At 35.7% G+C, this 23,331-nt stretch overlaps 3 protein-coding genes and 1 long non-coding RNA gene across 9 annotated transcripts in view; 1 reads left to right on the top strand and 3 right to left on the bottom strand.

Moving 5' to 3' along the window:
* Window positions 1-303: 303 nt before the first annotated feature.
* LOC136416072 (retinoblastoma-like protein 1) lies at window positions 304-8,891 on the bottom strand. Of its 6 annotated transcripts, none has more exons than XM_066401061.1 (17): window positions 8,454-8,891; window positions 5,944-6,080; window positions 5,666-5,884; window positions 5,352-5,606; window positions 5,074-5,300; window positions 4,934-5,017; window positions 4,837-4,877; window positions 4,615-4,778; window positions 4,363-4,558; window positions 3,619-3,822; window positions 3,414-3,561; window positions 3,233-3,352; window positions 3,021-3,175; window positions 2,663-2,960; window positions 1,819-1,934; window positions 1,549-1,725; window positions 304-1,356 (listed from the first exon to the last, which is right to left on the bottom strand). In XM_066401061.1, exons 1-17 carry the CDS (start codon window positions 8,586-8,588, stop codon window positions 1,189-1,191), a joined length of 2,844 nt encoding a protein of 947 aa, XP_066257158.1. In that variant the 5' UTR covers window positions 8,589-8,891; the 3' UTR covers window positions 304-1,188. The 6 variants fall into 6 exon arrangements, with proteins under 6 accessions (XP_066257158.1, XP_066257161.1, XP_066257160.1 ...); XM_066401064.1 differs by having other exon boundaries at window positions 1,549-1,710; XM_066401063.1 differs by having other exon boundaries at window positions 1,549-1,713; window positions 8,454-8,890.
* A 676-nt stretch (window positions 8,892-9,567) lies between these two features.
* On the top strand, window positions 9,568-14,948 carry LOC136416251 (acetylcholine receptor subunit beta-type lev-1-like). The gene is made up of 11 exons (XM_066401343.1): window positions 9,568-9,704; window positions 11,740-11,892; window positions 12,004-12,326; window positions 12,396-12,536; window positions 12,592-12,636; window positions 13,219-13,325; window positions 13,819-14,038; window positions 14,093-14,252; window positions 14,301-14,453; window positions 14,508-14,674; window positions 14,734-14,948. Exons 1-11 carry the CDS (start codon window positions 9,632-9,634, stop codon window positions 14,911-14,913), a joined length of 1,722 nt encoding a protein of 573 aa, XP_066257440.1. The 5' UTR covers window positions 9,568-9,631; the 3' UTR covers window positions 14,914-14,948.
* The window catches only part of Lrt (Leucine-rich tendon-specific protein), a 68,562-nt gene continuing 60,137 nt past the window's right edge, over window positions 14,907-23,331 (bottom strand). Inside the window, exons 4-8 of the mRNA XM_066401336.1 lie at window positions 22,133-22,278; window positions 20,444-22,077; window positions 15,418-15,615; window positions 15,231-15,372; window positions 14,907-15,179 (exon numbers count right to left, since the gene is read on the bottom strand). Coding sequence (XP_066257433.1) covers window positions 14,937-15,179; window positions 15,231-15,372; window positions 15,418-15,615; window positions 20,444-22,077; window positions 22,133-22,278 — 2,363 coding nt within the window. The 3' untranslated portion in view covers window positions 14,907-14,936. The remainder of the gene's footprint in view (window positions 15,180-15,230; window positions 15,373-15,417; window positions 15,616-20,443; window positions 22,078-22,132; window positions 22,279-23,331) is intronic.
* Window positions 17,244-18,546, bottom strand: LOC136416270 (uncharacterized). The gene is made up of 3 exons (XR_010752694.1): window positions 18,416-18,546; window positions 18,192-18,358; window positions 17,244-18,134 (listed from the first exon to the last, which is right to left on the bottom strand). It is a non-coding gene; the product is annotated as an uncharacterized lncRNA (long non-coding RNA).

Genomic DNA, 23,331 nt, shown 5'->3' with positions numbered 1-23,331 from the left:
AATGAGAGATATGCGGGATATAATAAAATCTTTATCCCCGCAGGCTATTTAAGTTACCCACGTTGCTATAACTCGCTCGTCTATTATAGCACATAATTTCGCGGCCTCTCACGTTTTAATTGTACAGCCGCGGCTAGACAAACTCGAGCCAAATTATTTACTTTTTAATTCACTTTATCGTTGCAAACGGATAATGGGCGATGACAAAGTATAGTGTAATACTATTAACGCTCCCGCTTCTACCCACAGCTCTAATCATAAAATCAGGTTTGTTAAGTCGAAAAAAGACACAAAAATCATAAATTATTCTTTTTCAAAGAATTTTAATTAAAACTAAATTACCTTTAAGATTTTACAATCAGAAGCACAAGCTCAAATTATACCACGAATATTCTTAATATTAATACAAATTAACAAGAAACACTATTTAAAACGACTGATAAAGAATTCTTCAAGATTAATATTGCTCACGATTATATTCAATCAATGGTTTAATGAAAAACGATACTGATATCATACTGTTCGGGAGACAAATTCCTAATATAAACTACTTAAAATGCGACAAAAAAATAATAAATAAAATCCTACAAAAGAATGAAGAAAACGCAATGCAGAAATTAATCACTATTACTTTTTACCGAAATTCCCTCTTTGGAAATCTATGAAATTTCGTATTAAACACTAGTATATATTATGCACAATTTTCATTTATTGAGATCAATTAAAGATTTGTCAAAAATAGATGCGTCCAAACACAATTTTTGGTTTTTGCTCTCTTAAAAGCTTATTTTGAGTGCTAAAGGACAAAAAAAATTACCTTCGGTTAGAAAAACACTTCATCTACCAGTTAGTAGCTAACTGACAGCTGTTGCCCCTTAACTGGATATTGCAAAACAGGTCCTAAGTATCGCCTTGAAACTGATATATCTTCGACAAGTCAACGTATAAAACTTTTTTTAATGTTATTTTAAACCTAGTTTGATTTTTTGTAAGTAATAAAACAAATATCTGCTAGGGTTAATAAGTTTGCCCACCTGTTAATAAAACTAAAATGGACTACGCCAAGTACCGATCTATCTACTAGCTAAAAGCCTACTATTCTACGTGTAATAGTGATATCTGGGAAAATAATATATTAAAATGTGGAAATTTGAAGTTCAGTACGATATAACAATTGCAAACTCAGAACTAGTCATTTGAGGCACTATTCTGACGCTGTCTGTCTTCTACCAGTGACTGCAGTTTCCGATTAGGCGCCAATCTTTTGGTGGCAGGAACGTTCCCATCCTCATCAATCAATAGTCTCTTACCCTGAATTCCATTGCCGTTTATTGCCCGGTTTATGTTCATTAAATCCTATAATTAATAGCATAAATGTTAAGGTTAAGTTGAAAGTTAACGTTAGCCACAGTAAGTTAATCAAACTGGACAGATTTTGTGGGTTTTTGGGTGTAGGTGACAAAAATATACACGTTAGCCATTTGACTAACAAACCCACCACAAACTCTACCCACATTTTAGAATTAATTTCGCTTTCATAGATCTTACTTTGGAGGGACTGCGGCTGAAATAATAATTAAAAGATGAGCCGTTATTGACTGGGATGGTGGAGGTATCCATGGGTTTTATAAAGACGTTTCCAACTACCTGCTGGTTGGAGGAGGATATTAAATTTTTCCTGCTCGCAGGAAGTGGACTGAGCACAATATCCTTCTGGAATAGGTACTACAATGTATTTTTTTGTGGTCATATGACCGAATATTGAAATTGGACCACTTGCAAAGTGCCTTTTAAAATGAAAAATTTATTGTTACTTACGTTTGTGTTATTTGCGTTGGGTTTGAATCTAACTGCGTACGACTGCATCACTTTTATGTAGACGTGGTTGTAGAATAGAATTAAGTGGTCGTTTTCTTCAGGTATTTCCTCACCATCTTAAAATGAAATTGTAATACAAAATATTGGTTTATTAATGTGTGTAAAATGTCTAAAAGTAGTAATTTGCACAGTTTCTAACAGAATTTTGGAGATATTTAACAAGTAGTGGACGCAGTATAATAAGTCTACTAGCTGCTAAGGCTCTAGCAGCTCTATGTGTTTTAAGTAGTTCGGCGTTTATTGTATTTGCGTTGAAATCAAATTTACCCGAAGATTGAGAAGCAGTCTCACTTATAGTCAATTCCACGAGAAGTATAATCATACCTTCTAATCCCTTGATCCCTTTCCACACGAACTGCTTTGTAGCGCGCCTAAGTAGAGTGAGAAAATCGCTGATACAATCGTTCTAGTGACATTTTTCTTTACCACGATAAAGCGATCCGTCTACGGGAGCTCTTAAGAACTTTGAAAAATTTGCAATTAGGCATTAAATGAAGTAAATGTTCAAATTCCAAGGAAATAAATATGACTTTACAAGCAGTATGATCAAATTTCGTAACCTAAAATAAAAATGTGCATTTACCTCTTTTGCAGCCAATTTCATTTTGAAATTCGCAATTAACCCTCGAAATACATGATTCTCGGATTTTCAAGAAAATATTTAAAAACCAAAAATGATCTGCAGTATTACTTAATTGCCAATAACTAACATTTGAAAGAAATATCTTTTCAATGTAAAACATCTGAAAACATTATTTCTTAAACATTACACTTCAAGACGTACCAACAGTTCTGGCTCTATTAATCAACACATCCCGATAAACGCAACTAGAAGCTTGCGGCTGTTGCCTGTAGAACTTCATAATAAGGCTAAACAAGTTTGGATTGTTGGTCACGTTCGCTGCTTTACAGATAACATATATTGCACACATCAATAACTGGTCCAAGTGACGGTCTTTTATGAGATCCGTGTGACGAATCGAGTCCTCAAAAATCGTCCAGATTTTCCTTCGAAGCTCAAATTCCTCGAATCCCAATTGGGAGCAGAGGTGTTGCATTCTGACCCCGGCCAAATAATAGAACTAAATTAAAAAATAAATATTAATCTTTACTTTCAAAATTAAACGTTAATGAAGATTTACTTTTCTGAAAATAATCGATAAACTTCCAGTTCGTCGAGGTAGAGCGGCAGCCTGCGGATCAGGTTTGGTTCCAGGACTGGTTTGAGGATTCTCAATCTTTACATGAGCGTCCAATATCGGAATAAATTTCACTTTTCCGTCCTTGTCTGGTAGGACTGAAATTACGTGAAACTTGTTAACAAAAAGTAGATTTTCACAGTAATGATCTATACCCAAATGCGTGCCTGGGCGCTGCAACCCTGATCCTGAAGACGGGAATAAATTTTTGCATAGCTGAGAAAGGGGAGATTGAAATCGGTCTGCAGCGGAAGGGGGCCCGGGGGATTGTAATACTACGATAACGGTTTAGTTTAAATAATAAAATGATATCAATTATTGTAAATTTTAAATTACGATGTTCATTCGAAGCTTCGTTGTACAGAAGATGGCCAGGCAAGGCAGTGTCCTGAAATTTTGGAATTTCCTGCCCAGATTTTTCAATGGCGTCCCATATCGGACTGCTTGATCTCCACGCCAATGACTCGATTATGGTTTCTTCAATCTAAAGATTATTCAGATGTTCAGAGCACTCATTGAATGTTTGAGCAGAAATTCTTACTCGATTCAAGTGTTTAATCAGCTCTCTGAACAAGTTGTCTTTGGACCTGACCACCAATTCGATCACTTTAACGAAATGTATCGGCTCAACTTTCAGGACGTCTAATATCCAGGGGAATTTCTTTGGGAAATTGTAACAGTACAGAACAATCTCCAAACAACACGCAAACATACATTGATAAAATACTTCTTTTTCGACCAAGCCCTAGAAAATACATAAATTTGAGAAACAAATAATTTTACCTTCTTCAATATTTTAAAAACAAAATTTGGTAATACTGTCTTAAAATTTTAATTTTTCATCAAATTTAGCAAAGAACAAATGAAACCTAAAGGGAAATTTGATAAAACAATCGAATATACAAAGTGTTTTGAATGCCATGTGGTACAATTGCTACGTTCGAATCAATAAGCATTATGAAAGCGACAAAATAACGAAAAAAGTTGCAATTTGTGAAGCCCATTTTTAATGCCACTCATAAAGTTGACAAATTGTTTTTGGTTATCGAGATATTAAGAAATTTTGATGGTTAATTCTTCTACTCAAAACATTTAAAAAGATAATGCTATACATTTTGGACGAAAAACATCCTTTGCCCGAGTTACCACTGTTTAAAAAGGGCCGCCAGAAACTCATTTACGCTGTTTGCCTTTAAAACGGCTAAAACTATATCATCAATTTTTGGTACATATTAAACTGCCAGCATGAGCTATTACTTGATTACAATAATTATAATCAACTTACGGAAATATCAGGCGTAATGTTCTTTTCTTTGTTTAAAATCATTTCCACATACTTAAAAAATAAAGCACCACCCAAATCGAGCTTATTCTGCGCCTCTTCTTTCGATAAATTATTTGCAGTATACCCTGCGATAAACATTTTTTTCATTTTATCAAGAATATCATTAATCTTTGGTAAAATGTTTCTTCCGCAGGATCTAAAATAAACAAATGCTGAATTGCAGATTAATTTCTTATTGAAAAAGAATCCTACTCAAAAAGACTTTTCAGCTGTTCGCTAGCATCAGCAGACCTGCTTCCTATGATAGTCTGCAACCTAGAAATTCGCTCTGGTACTGATCTACCAGACAAATCGCCATCTCTTGGTCCCAAAAATCTCCTTCCTGTCAAAGGAGTGTCCAAAATTCTAGGATTAGCCTAAAAAGAGTATAATAACAATAAAAGTAAAACGTCACTTATACTCAACAAAACTTACAGTTCCAGTTCCTGCCTTTGGTGATTCCAAAAGAGCCCCATCTATGCAGGAAAAAATATGGCTATCTGCTTAATTTTTAAAATAACGTCAAGCATACCTGAATCGCTAGGAGGTAACACTCTCATTGAGGTCCAACTTTGCACAGTCTGCTCTTTATCCAATAAAACACGTTTAAATTCAGCTGAAAATGAAAATTATTAACTAACTTCTTTATGGTTTAGAAACTCTCAAGTTCACCAAGAAAAATCCTTTCGTCAAAATCGCCGCGACTCAGTAAATGTGTTTCATACGCTTTATTGAAATTTTTAAAATTCTGGTCGAAGTTGTTTCGCTCAAAGACTCCGGTAAAATCGGTTTCATCGGCTAACAAAATGCCCTGATCAATGAATTTAGTTAAAAGTTGTCTGAAAGTGTATGCTTTCATATGCAGAGCTTCCTTGATCACAGTATCACACTTGCAAAATCTGCAAGTTGTTTCATTTAGCTTAATACCACATTTACATTTGAATTACTACCTTTTAACTATGCAAGGCACTTCTTTTAAAGCTCTAAAATCTTGGTTATATTGCAATAGCTCCTCAGTCACAGTCCCATTAAGTAAGTCTTTTCTTTCAGCAGACACAACATTTTTAAAGGCGTAGTCAATGCAACAAAAAAGCAGATGGTGAGCTTTAATCAGCTCGGTGCTGCACAAAGATTCCTCCGCCTTCAAAGTGATAAACATATTCCAGATGAACTCGAATATTTTCAGTGATGTGCAGGGGATAGTTCTTTGAACAAAAGAAAACAAATTGGAGCAAACTGGAAATGAAAAACATTACTGAGTTGCCTATACCTAGATTTTTTGTATCGGTGTTTTGCGGCCTCCACATCTTGTTTATTTGGAATCGGTGGAAGGAATATTTCAATAAACAATGGATGTAGCTTTTTGAAAGTGTTATAGGTGATGCTAAAATTGTTTCTCATATTATCAATCTTCGTGCGAAAGTCCGGTGGCAATTGGGCCATATCTGCCCAACGGGTAATGTTGTTAAAAAATTGCATAAAACTGAAATTTAATTGAAAGTCAGAAATATAAAGATGATCCATGTCAATATTAATACTTACGTTAAATTGCTATGTCTTAAAAGGCTGGTTAAATTTATGCCCATTCCTTTGACAACGGAGGAGTTGTCAACAGTTGGAGTTTCCATGTTTCTGGATGCCACGTAAATGGCACAACCCAACCAGTGAATCTTCTCACCCTGAAATAGTACATTAATGTTGATTGCAAGTAAATGACATAATTAAATTTGCTCTTAAAATTTAGATAGTTGGATTAACAATATTGTTGTAAGTAATAATTGGTACAATAAGACCAAACTACAATAAATTAGGGAGGAAAGGTATTAATAAGTAAAACAATTGTCCAAGAGGTTCATTACTGGCCAATTTTATTCTGGCAAAGTTGTTATCTCTTAAAACTTGATTTTTAATTATGTTATAATAATAAAAGTGTACTAAAGCATCAACTAAAGTAATAAATCTTTAGATGGATACACTGTAACTTATAGCTGATGGTACCTCCTTTAATCATCTATAGCAGCTACTCCTCCAAGTAAATTCACAGATGAGACAATAATAAATACCTAACACCCACTATCTCTAAATATTAATTTATTATTTTTTCTTGAAAACTAATAGAAAACTTTGAAAACAACCTTACTGACAAGGCAAGAGAAAAACACAATATTATCAGAAATTTATGCTAAACGCCTGGCTATAGTTATAGTTTATGATATCGAACAATTAGAAATAATTGCAAATTTTTAGTTGCTTGAAGGGTGATCAGGTTTAAATTGTTGGTCCTTGTTGATGCTGAATACATCTCACTTTTAACTAGCATACTATACTTACATAATAAACTACATAATTATGGTCCTTAGATAAATACCTAGATTTGGCAATTCTATATTTTAAGCGTTAAATAAAGAACTACTTTGAGAATTTTATTCACCAGTACACTGAAAATCAGATATGTTATTATTAATTAAAAATATAATTTAAAAAATCAGGCATTTTATTATCAGTAATAATTGAAACCACAATAATAAGACAGAAAATTTATAGCGGTAAGCAAATTTTATTGCGATTAAATTTCTGTTAATGTCTACGAATCAAAAATTGTACAAGTAATCACAATGCGTAGCATTTAGTTCTTGAAAGTCTCCTCGGAATATATTGCGTGCATCGAATTTAATGTTGATGAATTGATATTTCATGGATTTATGGGGTATTGGCAAAACAGTAATAGATAACAACAATCTTGGAAACTAGCTATTTTTAGTACTACAAATTACGTACATATATGAAAGATATGTTTTCAGTGGCAGAGTGGCCTGTTTTTTGATCTCTCCAAGGGTTGTAATTTAATTAATTACTTGTTGTTATAAAGATAAAACTCATAAAGATTGAGAAGTAAATGCTTGACACTTATTAGGTCCTACTTGATGGACAAAAGTTGGGTTGTTTGCATAACTCAAAGTAGGAGATGTCACTCATAGGGGTTAACTAATATCAATTAAGGAGTATTGTAAGGATCCATTTTAGGTCCTCTACAATATCCAGTATGTGAATTGTCTGACAGATGGGGTGAATGTCAATATGTGGATCAAGAGTCAGCCATTTTGGTGTATCTTGCCATAATCGATTTGGCAATGCCATGCATAACTAAGTTGAAGTGAAATGAGCTACCGAAACTGGTCTTATGTGCTTTGGGAGAGCAAGATTGCAGTATTCCCCTTATATCCCTGTTGATAGAAAGTGGACTGAATCCTTCTATACATTTTTTTGCTATTGCAGGTCCTTGACAAGAAATACCCTAAGCCGGGTCTGCACAACTATGATGCTCATAATATTTTTTTTTTTCTTGATTTACAAAACATGCAATTAAATATATTCATCTTTTTACTTACCCAAGGCAATGTACTAATTGCTATTAACTGATAATGTATTAATCACTACATCTATTAAAATGTTTTTTTTTAAATGTCTAAGAAATTATCCAAAAGAATGCAAATGTATGAAATACAGAATAGTATATAAATATGTTAGACCCCATCACAGTTCTGTCATAGAGAGGCCTTGCCCATAGAGATGAATTAGATATGTTGTGAGTGGGGGTGAAACTGCCCTTGCATCCTGAGCTATAGATAGCTAAGTGTGGTTATATTTTCATGAAGTTTCCATTAAAAATACTTTGAACATGGCGAGAGGTATTTACTTAAGTAGATGTAGTAAAATAATAAAATATAAAAATCTTTTTAAACTGAAATAAAGATTACAAAATGAAATGAACTTTCTTTGACCTAACACCTATGCTAATAATACAAAGTTGGAGACTGAAAATGTACATCTGATCTTGGAAAAAACAAACCCTGAGAAGGGCAAAAGATACCTGGTGAATTAGCATTAACCAGTACTAAAGTGAGACCTTAGATGTATGAGGTATAGCAAATGATACTGGGAATTAGAGTAGTGTCTGTTTTTGTTTTTTTCCTTGAAATTTGTGAAAAAATTTGATTATGTTATATGCCAGATCTGCTTATTTTAGATCAATAACATAGAAAGACACTTACCTCAAGAGCAAACTTCTTACTGATACTTTCAAAGGTCTCCCATGAAGCTGCAACAATACCCATGTCGAGATTCAACTTGCTGCACAATTCCTGATGTAAGCTAAGCTCGTCATTACTGCTGTTAGACTGGACCATGGTAGAGATAATTTAAGGACGATTTTAACAAAAAAAAGCTCTTATTGCAGCACTGATCACTGTGGACCTTCCAGACCAGACGACGCCTACTTTTAGGTACTTCTACAAAACGTGGGATTTTACACCTGTATTTTGCGCCATGCCGCAGATATTTTCGGAAATTGGCGCCAAAGGCTTGAAAATGTGACTGAGGTTTTGAAATGCCCAAATTTGTTTATTAAATTCGCGGGTGAGCTTTTTTGTGAGGCAAAACACAAACACTTTTGGGCCTTTAAAGTATCAGCTGTTCTGATTTATAACCTCAATTTTTGAGTGACGTTTTGGGCGGGAAAAATAGATTTTTTCGATTAGTGAGTTCGAAAGCAGAGCGACTTGAAGGATAACGGTGAGAAAAGTTTAATTGTCCCTTAAAATACATAAATTACGGGACATTTTTGATTAAAAAGCGATAAAAATTAACTTCTTGGCGCCAAATTTTTTAACGCATTATCCCTGCAGTAGGTGGCAGTCTAAGTGAAATGTCGTCAATTTGAACAGCTATTGGCTAAAAATCTGAAAGAGGTCACGTGAGCAGCGCGCTATATGCCTGGTTGCCTATAACTAAAGAAAAGCCTTCGGATTTTCTGGCGGTGTTTAATAGTAAATTTTTAAATATTTAATTATTTTCATTTATTTTTTATATACACCTTTTAGTGTTATTTGCATTTGATGTAGATCACGAATAAATTATTTTGGAAACTAAATAAGTAAACGTTTATCCTTCATTTATCATTTTTATGCATATGCGCTCCTTGCTCCTGGCGAAAATGGAGAAACCGTTTTGTTTAAGTACCAGCGAATGCAATATTTAAATGAAATCTCCAAAAGCACTTTGTGGTAAACTTAAACTTGAAAATATTCAGCTTTCGGTCATTTTTGATAATAAACTTAGGGTGGGAATAACAGGAAATGACAATGCGATATGGACTAGTTGATATAACTTATAATGCGCTTCAGATGAACAAGTACGTTCATTTTGAACCTACGTACTTCCAAGTGAGACAATGTTTAATTTCGTTATATTAGTGAATATTATTTGCGTTGTTAACTGTGTATTTTATAAGTCAAATTCCTCAGGTTAGTAGGAGATAAAGGTCAAATGTTTTCTACCTTATTGCTATTATATTATACAGGATGTCCGAATGAAAAGGAGCCACCCCGGATATTTCGTATATTGTCGTGTTTGGAGAAATTTCCCTTAACAGGTCGATTAATTTTTCTGGGGGGATATTTTTTGACGAACACTGAGCGCCCGAACGAGCAACCCTCTAAGAGGGAGCGTTACAATCTCTTAAATTTGAATAAGGAAGAAGGGTCGCGTGATACCTAGTTTTAAAGGTTTTGGGACTTATTTACAACAAACTATGATAAAAGTTATTTTGACAAGTCGTTTTTGCAAAAATTTAAATTCATATCATCGTTAAATCCACTTTTAAAAAACACAAAAAAGATTTATCTAAGTTAAATGATCAAATTGACCCCCATTTGCTTCCATACAAAAGTATAAACGCGATTTAAACGTACATTTTTTAAAAATTCTCGCGATAATTGACGGTACACCCAAATTATTCTTTATGGTAAGTGTTCCAAACAAGTTTGCTTTGTTTCGTGCACTTTACATTTAAGGCGCCCCCATGGAAAAAAATTCAAAGGCGTCAAATCTGATGATCTAGCTGGACATACGATAGGTCCTCTACATCCAATCCAATGCTCGGGAAAATTATCTTTTAGAAAATTTTGAACAAGCGCTGACCAATGAGACGGGACCCCATCCTATTGAAAAAACAAGTCATTTTCGATTAAATTCCATTTTTCCAATAATTTGATGATAGACTTAATTTTGCAACATATCGAGATAAATGGCGCCGTTCAAGTTTTCCGCGAGGAAAAATGGACCAACGATTTGATTGCCTTATATCCCAGTCTAAACGTTGAGTTTTTCAGGATGTTGTGTATGCTCTTCTCGCATTAAACGGGCACTAACTTCGCTCCAATATCAACAGTTGTACCGATTCACGTGACCATTCAACAAAAATGAAGATTCATCCGAGGAAGAAATGCTGTGGAGTAGATGTTGATTATTATGTAGGCGGTCTGACAGGATTTCACAAAATTCTAGAAGTTTGCCAAAATCATCTTCATTTAGTTCACGGATAAGATTTATTTTGTGAGAATAAAATTTACACTTGTGAAGCATTCTGGGGACAGGTGATGTATTGACTCCAGAAGCTTGTGATAGCCCTCGAATGAATTGCGTATTAAAGAAACGTGGCTCAAAACACCAACGGGAACCCCATTATTGATAGCCCAATATTGGGCGGGGCTTCCGGTTGTGAAGAGAACCAGTTTCCCTGAATTTTTCTATTGTTATGAATACGTACTTATGACGAACAAAGTTATCAGGATGATGCTGGTTAAATATTCTTGCAGTAAGTCTTGCACATATTTGAGTAATAGAAATCAACTGCTCTCAGAAGTTTTTGAATTGAAAATGCTATGTTTGCGTCTTAAATCTACTCGCAATCAATAAAATTAGGTCTTTTCTAATAGAAAAAAGCAATCGCAGTAACTTTTTTAATTAAAATTGATAACATCCAGGAGCGATAAGTAAAGAATTTATAAATAAAATTTGATGTTTTCTTGCAAGTGAATTTAACTATGACAAATAAAAATTTTTTGTAAAAACGACACATCAAAATTACTTTTATCATAGCCTGATGCAAGGAATGTTCCAAAACCTTTAAAACTAAGTGTCTCACGACCCTTTTCCCCTTTTCAAATTTGAGGGGTTGTACCGCCTCCTTTTAGGAGGTTGTTTGTCCAGGCGTTAAGTTTACGTCAAAACATGCCCCCCAAGAAAAATCAACCGACAATAATTTCTCTAAACACGACAATATAAGAAGTGGCTGATGGTTGGCTCATTTTCGTTGGGACACCCTGTATATCATATACATTATATCTTATTGCAAACTTTATTCTTGATGTTATAGGGAGTCTCTCATCATTTTTGGTTTTTTTAAATAATTTTTTTTCTCATCAATCCTCATGTTCATTGATTTCTCTATTTGTTCACCAGTTATCCACAATAATACAATTCAATACTCCATTGCAGATTTAACCAAATGCGACATATCATATTCACGTTCTGGTAGTACCTATAAGGAATTTTACCCAATCCATACTCAAGAAAATGGGACTTTCTTCTTGGATTTCCATTTTGCAGTTTTAGCTACCAGTGATGCCCACATATTATTGGCGGAATCAGGTTGGTGATGCTTTCCATGTAGTTCTATATCAAACTGTAACTGCATATGAAGGATTTCTAAGGCAGTTTTTATCTTTAATGGAAACCTTGATTCTTTATGTTCGTTTGCAGATAACGTCAGTAAAAATGACTCTGCATATGAAGTTGTTATCGGTGCAGGAGGAAATACTTTTTGTGATATCAGAAGAATGCAGAAGTCGGAGGTCAAGCAGTCGGTTCGCATCAAGGGTTTGTTGTCTGCCCTTGATCCTCACTTCTTTTGGCTTCACATCACCAAAAGTGGAGTACTTGAAGTGGGAAGAGAAGGCGACAATGCATCTTTCATAGATTGGATGGACCCTGAACCATTACCCGTGAAATTTATAAGTTTCAGCACCTGGTCCGGAATCGAAGCCAAATGGTACTTCAACTGCGATCGATCGGAAAACCAAGAAGTAGGCATTTGAATGTTCCCAAAGCTTTAAGAAAATGTTCTAATCGAATATTTCTTTAATCTATTACAGGAAATTGAGAAAAGACTGACCGCACTAGACAAACTTAGACGAAACCTTTTAAAACCATACGACCCTTTGGTTAGACCTGTAATGAACCAATCTACAGTAACTCAAATTTTAATGGCAATGGACATTGAGTACCTGGATTTAGTGAGTTTGTTTGAAAAATTTTAGATCTTTATGGCTCAAAGTGTTGTATTATTAGGACGAGCAAAAATCTTCAATAGAGCTTCAAGGCACCACTTTCATGGCAAGTATTTGTATATTAAATTAGAAGGTGTTTCATTTAAAGTGACACAATCGATTATCTCCAAAACTAAATTTAAAATTAAAAAAAGTTTCAAATGTTATGAAAGGGGATGTCCAAAGCACATAAGCAAATTTTTACTCAATGTGATTTTAAGGACATTTTAAGACCAACTTTGGTTTTTTTAAAGGAACACCTAATTTTTTTCGCATATTTGCAAAGAGCTTAAAAAATTAAGCATTTTTTTGCTGGATAAGTTTTTTTCGTAATTTAAATCATGTTCTATTTTAAATGTGCCACTTCAATTGTCGTTGATATCTGGAGCGCAAGAAGTTTTAGAAGAAAAATTTCCAAAAAGAAATATTTTATTTTTTAAGCTCTATAAATTTACTCAAAAAATTGGCCTTTAAATGTCCTTTAAATGGCTTTAAGTAAAAATTTGCTTATGTGTGTTGGACGTCCCCCTTCCTGAACAAGCAATATTTGAAACTTTTCTGATTTTAAATTTAGTTTCCCAGATAATCGCTTGTGTCACTTTAAAAGAAACATCTGGTATATTGCATCTACTTTATACCTGCGTTTCAGAAATGGCACGATGAGAAGCTTCATTGGGACCCCATCGCCTTTGAGAACATAACGCAAATCCATGCAGCTAGAAACGAAGTTTGGACTCCAGAGTTTACTTGTTATAGGTAACGATTCACATGTAATTTATTCATAACTACTTAACATACATAATATATACAGGGCGACAATTTGAAAATGAACAACATTTAACATTTTTCTAACTGGTGATAATATGAAAATTTGGCAAAAAATGTAAAGTTAAATATCAAGGGGGTCAACTTTTGAGGTATTTGTTTTAACCCTTGAGGAATCGGTTTTAAGCGTTTTCATCGGATTGTGAAGTAAATACTTCAATTTTAATAAAATTTCTACAAAAAAAGGATGTCTAGAATTCCATAAGGATATAAAAAATGGCATAAAAATTGAGGGTTGCTATTTAAAGTTTTAGGGGTAGGCACTCGGGGGCTCAGGAGTTTCAATGCTATACAACAACAAATCCTCAAAAGTTAACCCTTTTGATATCTAATTTGACCTATTTTGCCAAATTTTCATATTGTCAACAGTTAAGGAAATGTTAAATGTTCGTTTTCGCATTGTAACTCTGTATATTTGGTTCAGCACTGTAAGCACCCCAATACAGCTGCCTCAAAACTCCATCCTAACAGTAGACAATAGAGGTGAGGTGTTATGGAAAACCACATTCCACTTGAAAGCCTTTTGCGATGAATCCCAAATGGTAGATTGGCCCAGGAACATCCACATTTGCAAAGTCCTTTTCGGATTTGCAGTGGACTATGGCAGTATTGTACTTAACTTCAGTGACACCTCTAGCAGTTTCGTAAGTTTAAACTATTTTATATTGATATTTTTGTAACAGAAGTGATTTTATTAGTTGCAACAAAGTTCTTCGCAATGGCTGGTATTAGAGGCCTCGGTAGTTGATATTGAGCCAACCAATGATAGTTCTACAAATGAGCCCAGATTTGGAGTGTACTTTGAGATCAGGAGGTCCTCTGTTGTGTATGGCATGGTGTTCTTCGTGCCCCTTCTTGGTAATGAGATTTATTTTTCTGGCGTTAAAATTTAATAGCAAATTTCAGTCATAGGCACTTGCCTGCTCTTCCTTTGGTGGGTGTCACCAAGAGGTAACACAAAACTTCTCCTGGGATGTTCGCAAGTCATAATAGGGATTATAATGTTACTTGCTCTAGCGCATTTTGTGCCCCACAAGCCTGGCGGAGTTCCATTGCTAAGTAAGTTCTATTTAGTAGAATGAAGCAGATGTTAAGATTTTCCATCCTTTCCAGTCGTCCTTTATAGTTGGTGTTTAGGAGGCAGCTTACTGGCAGTGATGTTATCAGTTTTGGTGACAAACCTCTATAAGAAGAAACACTCAAAACCGCTTCCTCACGTGATTTGCAATGTCTTGACTAAAAGAGTTGTTAAGGTAGTCTTATGGTTGCCCAACATCGTGGTAAGTGCTGCATAATTCAAAGCGAATATGAGTTATTTGTGTTTTAAATTAAACCCTAGATGCCCGAAGATTATGGTGACTTGGACATATCCCTGTCTCTCTCCAACGTATCTAGAGCAGAGGACAAAGACCACCAATTCTGGATCCTTTTAGTAATCGCCATTGAAAGAGTAGCATTCTTGTTTTACACAATTTTTATTGTAACAATTACGGTTAAATACGTAATATCCTGTTTTTGAATTCATGCTAAATACAAACTTTATTAGTAGGGTAGTTCCACAATGCTGCTTTTATTAGACTTCGTCCTGCTGCTACTGGAAGTGTCCGGCGAGGAAAACACCTCGTTCTTGTAGGCGGCATTTTGCAACGTGGCCTTGATCTTTCTAACATACTCTTCACCCTTTTTGAGATTCGTAGTTGGAAGATCTTCAGATAACTTCAATTCTTCCATATCAGGTAAATCCAGCGCTAAATAGGGCGATCCCAGGGCAACTTTTGAATGCATCTGTAACGCTTAAGCGGGCTAAGTTTGTTAAAATTCCTGCATATTACTTACTTTTTCTTTTTTCAATTCCAGGATTGCAATTTTGTAATTGATGTCGCTTTTGGTTCCACAATCCTCAAGAATGTCTTTGTCTAGGATGAATTTTAGCTCTTCAAGCTGCTTTTCTACGTTCACGTTAAGCTGCCTTTCCCAACTAAAAATTTGTGTAGTAAAACATTAATAACGTCTGGAAAGGTACCTTTGAAGGCGTTCAGATTCCCCCTGTAGTTTCCAGTTTGACGGTATCAACACGCTATTTTGCAGAGGAGGAGGTGGTAAGATTGGGCGATAGAACCCATATTCAATGTTAACATCTGCGAAGGTTGTGCTGAGATTGGCCAAGTAGTTGCAACATGTTACGAAGAGGGAGGAGCGCTCCCAAAGTTGCTGGAATGACCTGAAAATATCTCCTCTGGGTTTGTTTGTCTTCGGAAATAAAGCAGACTTGACAATAGAAAAAGGACGCGCTCCTTGGTTCCTGCTCCTTCATTTCAGGCCTTAGCAAAATATCCTCGTAAGAAATTGCAGAATCTTTAAAACATGAGATTTAGTTGAACCTAACGAAAATGTCGGCGGAATTCTTATGCACTTTAGGCAATAGAGCTCCCTGAGGAACCAGCGGTCTACGGGTGACGGAAACGTACTGGCCAGCGGTCACCATTTAGAAATGGTAAGTATGCTGGGCAAGTCTAGAAGACAAGGGTGAGTGGACTTAAAAATTAATCCCTGACCTTAAAATCTGAATTTTGTGTAAGTACAGACGCTTGAACTGTTACCTGACTTAGGTACTCAGCGGTCACGGTAGCTTCAGAAGGTTTATCTATTAGATTGGAAAAACTGCATACTGTAAAGTAGTGCAGATTTCATTGCTCAAAATTTCAGATTTTACAAGAACTGAATGCGTGCGTGAACACGTTAACACCAGTATCCTTGATAGAAGGAATATTGCGGCTCTAAATTGCCCTTCTCCCCTCCTTGTTAACTTGTTAACAATTTTTTTAAAATTCAAAAGCAGTGTTAAATTTTTTAAAATTTGAATTAAAATTTAATTAAAAAAATACTGTTTTTTGACATTTGCTAATTTTTTTAAATGTTGCTTAAGTCACCGGTAGCGCAAAATGGGCGCTTCGGTGAATCCCACACTACCTGACTGCCAAAACACTAAGCTGGGTGCCTTAAGCAGATCTTTCTCGTGGCAAAAAAACCCATGAAGAGAATATTCATCTAAACGTATTTTTCAAGGGATTCGGGAATTTTGTGGGAAGCCGGGGGTAAAATCGTAAATTCTCATTGAGCGATGCTAAAATCTTCCCAAGTTTATCTTCCTCGATACATGTTTTTTTCTAGTGTTTAGATAGATTTAGGGATGCAATAATTAATATCTTCCTTCTAAGAAATTACGAGGTTTTTAAACGAGGAGCAAAAGAGTTCCTATAAAAAGCTGCACCTCCCGCAAATGTAGTTTTTAACCCATTAAAGAGTTGTGCTCTACAACATTAACAAACTCATTCATTACCTTTCTCCGTTAAATTCAGCTTTCATCTCGTTGATATCCCCAATTCCAAAACACTCTCTTTCGTTATCCTTAGAGCCCAACTCGTCCGACTGTTTCCTCCTAGGCCCCGGATAAATACAGTTTATGCCCCATTCAATGACTTTTCCATGAATACGAAAGCAAGGGAACTTAAGTTTTATTGTCTGCAGGCAAGTACTTTCCTTCAGATCCCATAACTTTAACACCTAGGGCATATGAAATACCAAGGGGGTGCAAAATATACCTTTATTCACCCTGGAAAATTATATCCAGTGTTGTGTTGCCAAAAAGGGACTTACAGCATCTGCTGAGCAGCTTAGGAAGAGATTTTGCAGTTCCATGACTTGTATATCGACGATTTTGGACTGATGGGCAGTGAACGTTGCTACGGCTTTGGATATGAAGATATTCCAGAGTTTTATGGTTCCATCATCGCTTCCGGTTATTAGGACTTTGGATGAAATCCGCAAATCAAAGCAGCTTACCCCCTATTTCCAGGTTCGAAATAGTGCTTTTATATTCGCCTGCAGGACAATGTACCTTTTCAGTTCTATAGGAAATGGTGCTCTTTTTATGTCCAAGGTGCTTCAGCACGGTCGAATTTACTGGGTCCGCACTAGAAGTCACTAGAAGCTCTAGTTCTTCGAAGTACTTAATTCTTGTAATTGAGCCATTATGAACTTTCCTATGAAATTTCACTATTACATGATCCCTCTCTTTCAAAAAATCCTGTAAATTGTTAAGAAGTAGGTATTCCGCAATCGCTGCCTTAGAAACATACGTTCCAATAAAACAAAGTTATCTGGTCATTTCTCTTCCTGCGTAAAAGCCCATTCTTCGGCTGAAGAAAGGTGAAGCTCATCACGTTACCATAGCAATCCCCAGCGAATAGAAAACTGTTGGTATAACCACCTTCAGAGTGCTTCATCCTCGTGAATGGCTTATAACTGAGACACTAAAGATTTGAAGAATAAAATAGGACTTTCTGTCTCAAGGGACAAACCTCTAAGATGTTGGGCGTACTGAGGATTAACCAGTAGGGCACGTGATTCAGCCCGGATGCTTCATAGATTACTATACTCCTTGCTGTGTTAGTAATGAGGAATAAAAGAGAGTCCGGACAGAAGAGAGCATCTGTAACCCATCTGAAGGTATAATTGAAAGTTAGTCTGAATAAAAGATGTATTTAAACCTAATTACCTATTGCGCCTCCTTCGTTCATCTTCAGGTCGACTTAAATCTTCTCTGGTCATCACCACATGGTACGATGTTAGGAAATTCATATTTCCATCATATAAGCCTACTCTTCCATGTTTCAGGATAATTGCATAGCAGAAGTATTGGTCAGTCTCTATTAGAACTATTTTGGCCACTAGTTCGATCTGAAATCGCGCTTTTCAAATAGAGCAACTACCAGTTTGATAAGCTGAGCGCTGCACCTTGGTGTGAGCCACTGGTTCAATGGATTTCACATTGAGGCTCAATGGATTTCTGATCTCTGGAGATATATTTTTAATGGAAAAATCTAGAAAATCATTCCACCTGATGGTTGAGGCTTGCTTGTGTGCAATGGCGTCAAAAAGTGCGTTTGCGTGCGTCCCATGGTCTAATAGTCAAATTTCGTGGGAATTTAGTTTTGAATTGTGTATCTGCCTATAAATACCTTTAATGGCGACAAATTCCACAAACTGACTCTTGGTCACTCCCACCTCCAAACCATTATTATCAAGTTTCGTTTTAAAGTAATCGTGTAGCTCATCTAGGTCCTTAATCGTCAAATTTTGCAGTAAAGTAAACCAGGGTTTGTCGGTAAGGTTTTTGGCCTCATAGTCATCTGTAAAAGTATCCATGAGCAGTATTGAGATTATTTACTATTAAAATGGAAAGTTTCGGCTCGTGACCTGTGGCCTTAGTTATGATGCGGATATCGACCTAACGTAGTCGTAGCTACAAGAAATTTAGGACCGTTTCTAAGGACATTTTTAGCCCTACCCTCGTCTTTAAATTGAATTTTTTTTGTCCCTTCAATGGACAGAGAAAATAGGAATAATTCACTTGCTTCGGCTGGCAGGTCTAGCCTCCAATTAGTGCATTATAGTAATTATTCGAGTTAAAGTGTTATGCTAAATATTCTGGAAATAAACTCTTTTTCAACGCCACTATTTCACACATAAGAGTAGAAGTTTATTTTCTGTGAGATTTTTTTTTTTTGGAATTCGAAGGGGGATTTGGCACTTTTAGCGTTTACGCACAAGTGGTTACAATGAATATGAAGTAACATTTTGGCCATTTGTTCGACTGGTAAATGTTTAAAAATGATTTTTACTATGATTTTGTGATAATTTTTAGTATCTGTGAATTTTAATTTTTCATTAATAAAGTTTTTTTTGCAATTGCCATGTGTTATTTCAAATGTGCCACTTCACTTTTTGTTAATATCTGGAAAACGAAAAGTTTTAGAAAGAAGCTTTTCGTTTTTCAAAAAAACTTTTCCAGCAAAAAGTACTTAATGCTTTAAGTTCTTAGTAAATTTACAAAAAAATGGGTGTTCCATCTAAAAAACCAAAGTTGGCCGTGAAATGTCCTTTAAATGACCTTGAGTAAAAATTTACTTACTGGACGTCCCCTTTCATAACAAGTAATGTTTGTTTAAAACTTTTTTTGGTTTTAAATTTGACTTCGGAGATAATTGCTTGTGTAACTTTAAATAAAACACCCTGTATATTGATATTTACTCACATTTGGGAAAACTCAATTTCATTTTTTACTTAATTTCTTCAATGATCTGCGTTATTTTGTGCCTATTTATGTTCAGTCCTCTACCTGTTTTTAATAATCAGTTGTAACCAGTGGAATAACCACAAAGCAGATTTGCTTCTAAATTTCTATTTTTTACTTTTATTATTTCTGTGTAAACATCAAACTTTCAGACGAAACTTTTCCTGCCTTGTGTCTCGCATACAGAGCACGCCGTGGAAACCCTGTATTAGCATCCCATACTATCTTTTGGTAACACAATAAAAATAATTTTTTTAAAATGATTTATAGCTAATAAAAAAGCATTATTTGGCAAGAAATAGTTTATTTTACAAGGCGGTTTACATACACAAAACTAACAACAATTTTTAACAAACATAAAAACAAGCATTAGTATTCGTACGAGTATCTACAATATACAGACTAAAGTTAATCAGTTCCGTTAATTCATGTGTTAATTCAATTTTAACAAAAAACACCTCCCATAGTTTTATATTTCAGAAGTCATGCTTGCCCTTTATTACTGTATTAAATACAAAATTAACAGAAGGTATTATTTAGGACAAATTTAATACGACAAAGAAGTCTAGAAAAATTATAAAAGAGTTTCTGTACCTAAAGGCAATTAGACGTATCATAATAATAATTGTTAAAACACAATCAAAGTAGCCTCCTCACCTAATACGGATTACAGGACTCTAAAACGAAAAAGAAAACAGAACTTTTAGAACCATTTTGAACGGAAAACCTAAAAATCATTAAAGCTGATAAATACCGTAATTATTATTAGTAACAGTTAATATTTTTTTAAGATACAAATCCCTAGAAAATTACAATTTCTTTTGAAAACCTCGTATTTGTCTCAGCTGAATTATGGCACAATTTCCAATGATACAAAAACTACAATTTCGTAGTCGCTTGCAATTTAACATACCGATTATGCTGCACGTTATCGTCACAATCCGGAGGCAAAAAGCACTGATGAGTCTGCAGCTTCGGCTTCAGGAGCATTTTTCTCACTCCCCATATCAGCGCTATCACCATAATGCACAAAATCGTGAAGATGGTCACAAATGCTATGTCCAAGCCGGAAAACCTGTGAAAATCCTTCTTGAAGACTGTAACACATTTGAGTTTAGGCAAATCAATTGCTGTTCCTGGCTGGAGAACATTTGCGCACACTCTATAAGGTCCCTGCACTAGATCCACGAAGGTATATCTAGGTTCTTCACAAGGTAGTTTTCTCTGAGAGAGCAAAGTGGTTTGGTCTAGAATAGCTACGTTGAGCTCGCACTTGACCTCATTCTCTGGGTATATTTGCACCTCCAAATTCAAGCTTCCAGATGAGGTCAGATTTGCTTGGATGGTCACCACCCTGGGCATTAGCGCAATGAAGCTACCTTGAGGGGGTATAATGGATGGATTGGCCTCTAACGGGATCATATCGGAACATCCAAGAATCAATGAAACATCATCAGATTTGTCTGATCCGAACAAAGCAACGCAGTAGCGATACTTGTGTTGAAGTTGCAGCGATGTGGGCACAGTGACTTCGAGAACTCCAGGATTCATCATTTCACTAGAGTTGCACTTAATGGGGAAGGATTCCAGAAGGATTTCATTCGGGCCCTCCTCCTCGTAGATAAATATTGCGTCGCAAGTGTAAGGCGAAGCCCCTTCTTCGACTCTCCAGCTCAGTCTCACTGCTGATCCATCGTATTTAAAATCCTGTAAGTTCACTTTGGCCCTGTAAGGGGTGCTCAAAGGGGCCATGATGGACTCCTGCTCATCTTCTCCGCAAAGCAGCGAATCCGAGGTGATTTCCATCAGTAGGGCGTTTTCCAACGAGGGAGGAGTAGTGCAGATTGCAGTGGCCTTATCTTCAGCTGGTATCGAAGCATTGGCCAGCCACAAACTAAACTCTATCAAACTGCAATCGCAATTTAGCGGATTTTCCAACAAGGTCAGATGCTTCAGAATAGTATTCGGCTTCATGGCATCTCCTGCGACAATAGAAATATCATTCTCGTCAAGCTTAAGCACCCTCAAAGACTTCAAGGGTTGCACCAAATCTGCAGTTAAAGCTCTCAGGAAATTGTGCCTCAAATCCAGCTCTTGTAGATAATTCAAATGCGCCAGCGAAGCTCCGGACACGGCCACGATCCTATTATGAGCCATATCTAATATTACCAGAGTACTCAAGTGAATAAAGGCGTGGTCCTCAATCACATCAATAAGATTATGCTGCAGTCTCAAAGTCGTGAGGTTAGTTAATCCTTGTAGAGCCCCCATTTTAACGCTGCTCAGAGAGTTATGGGACAGCTGCAAGTCCTTCAAAGACTCCATTTTAGGGAAGGTTTTAGGGCCTAAAGGTCCCACCAGTAAATTCTCTGACATATCCAAGTCTTCCACTGTTGAAATGGGGTTCACTTTGGTAATAACAGGTATAGAGATGCGGTTAGCTCGCAGGCGAAGAATTCGAAGTTGAGGAAGGTTGTCGAAGGTGTTCGGGGATATTTTCGTGATTATGTTGTTGCTGATATCGATGAACGAGAGATTTCTCAGACCCTGGAAGGAATATGGATGAAATGTTGTAATTAAGGACGAAGTGCGGTTGGTTTACCTTGAAAGAGGCTCCTTCTAGGATCTTCATACGATTTCCTGATAAGTCAAGGCGGTCTAGTTCGGGTAAACTCTTCAGAGCTAAGGTGGGTACTGATGTCAGCTGGTTGTTTGGTAATCCGAGAGCTTGAAGCGGTGAAGTTAAGCCTTAAAACAGAATGATAAGTTTATTCAGGTATCTTATAGCAATGAGATACCGTGAGGCTCGAAATTCTTTCTCCCCTTAGTTAACTTTTAACAAATTACTATTTTTTTTAAATTCAATAGCAGCTTTAAATAGGGCAAAAAATACTATCTCTTGTTTATTTTTCAAAATGTTGCTACGTCACTATAGGGCAAAATGGCCGATTTTTTAAAATTGACATATAGGTCAGGTGACGCCTCAAATGAAAGGTCAAAGCTATATTTAACGGCATAAACGATTTAAAATCGATTCATTCGTTTTTGAGAAAAAGAGCTAAAAATAAATACAAATTCAGTTTCATAGTACATAAACGATAAAAAAAATCTATTTGTTGATAAGAAATTAACTAAACTAAATATTCCAAATGGGTACCATTTTGCTCCCGACAAAAATGTAATTTATCAACAACTTCCTGCCTTACATTAACGAAGGCTTGTGGGTTAATAGATCTGCAAATTTCTGTAATTTGACGTTTTTATTGTACAAAAAAAAAACAATTTTTATTGCACTGAAAAACTAATTTACAATGATCAGACTTGCAACTGCTCGCAGGAAATTATGAGGAAGAACGATATGGTTTATATGGCTAAGGGTGATTTATCTTGTGGTCCTAATGGGCTCCACTTGTCCATCACGCCAGGCGACTTTGTACAGGATAATACAATGGCATAAGATGAGATGAAATGCAGATGACCACAGGATAACGCAGATGGCCCCACAACGTTACAGATGGCTATATAACTTCTGACATTTTATAAAAATAACCAAAAACTGATTTGCATTACATTATTGCATTTATTTTTTTCTATTTTATAGCTGTTTTTCTCAAAAGCTAATCGATCAATTTTAAATTGTATTACATCATGAAATGTAGCTTTGAAATACCTTTAATTTGAGACGTCACTTGACCTAAGTTTCAATTTTAAAAAATCGACCATTTCACCCCATCGGTGACGTAAGCAATATTTAGAAAGATAAACAAACGTATAAAAGATTTTTGTATTCAGGTAGTTGTC

Source organism: Euwallacea similis, chromosome 22 (genome assembly GCF_039881205.1).
Source record: "Euwallacea similis isolate ESF13 chromosome 22, ESF131.1, whole genome shotgun sequence".
Classification (NCBI taxonomy): Eukaryota; Metazoa; Arthropoda; class Insecta; order Coleoptera; family Curculionidae; genus Euwallacea; species Euwallacea similis.
This window is presented reverse-complemented; position numbering and strand designations above follow the sequence as displayed.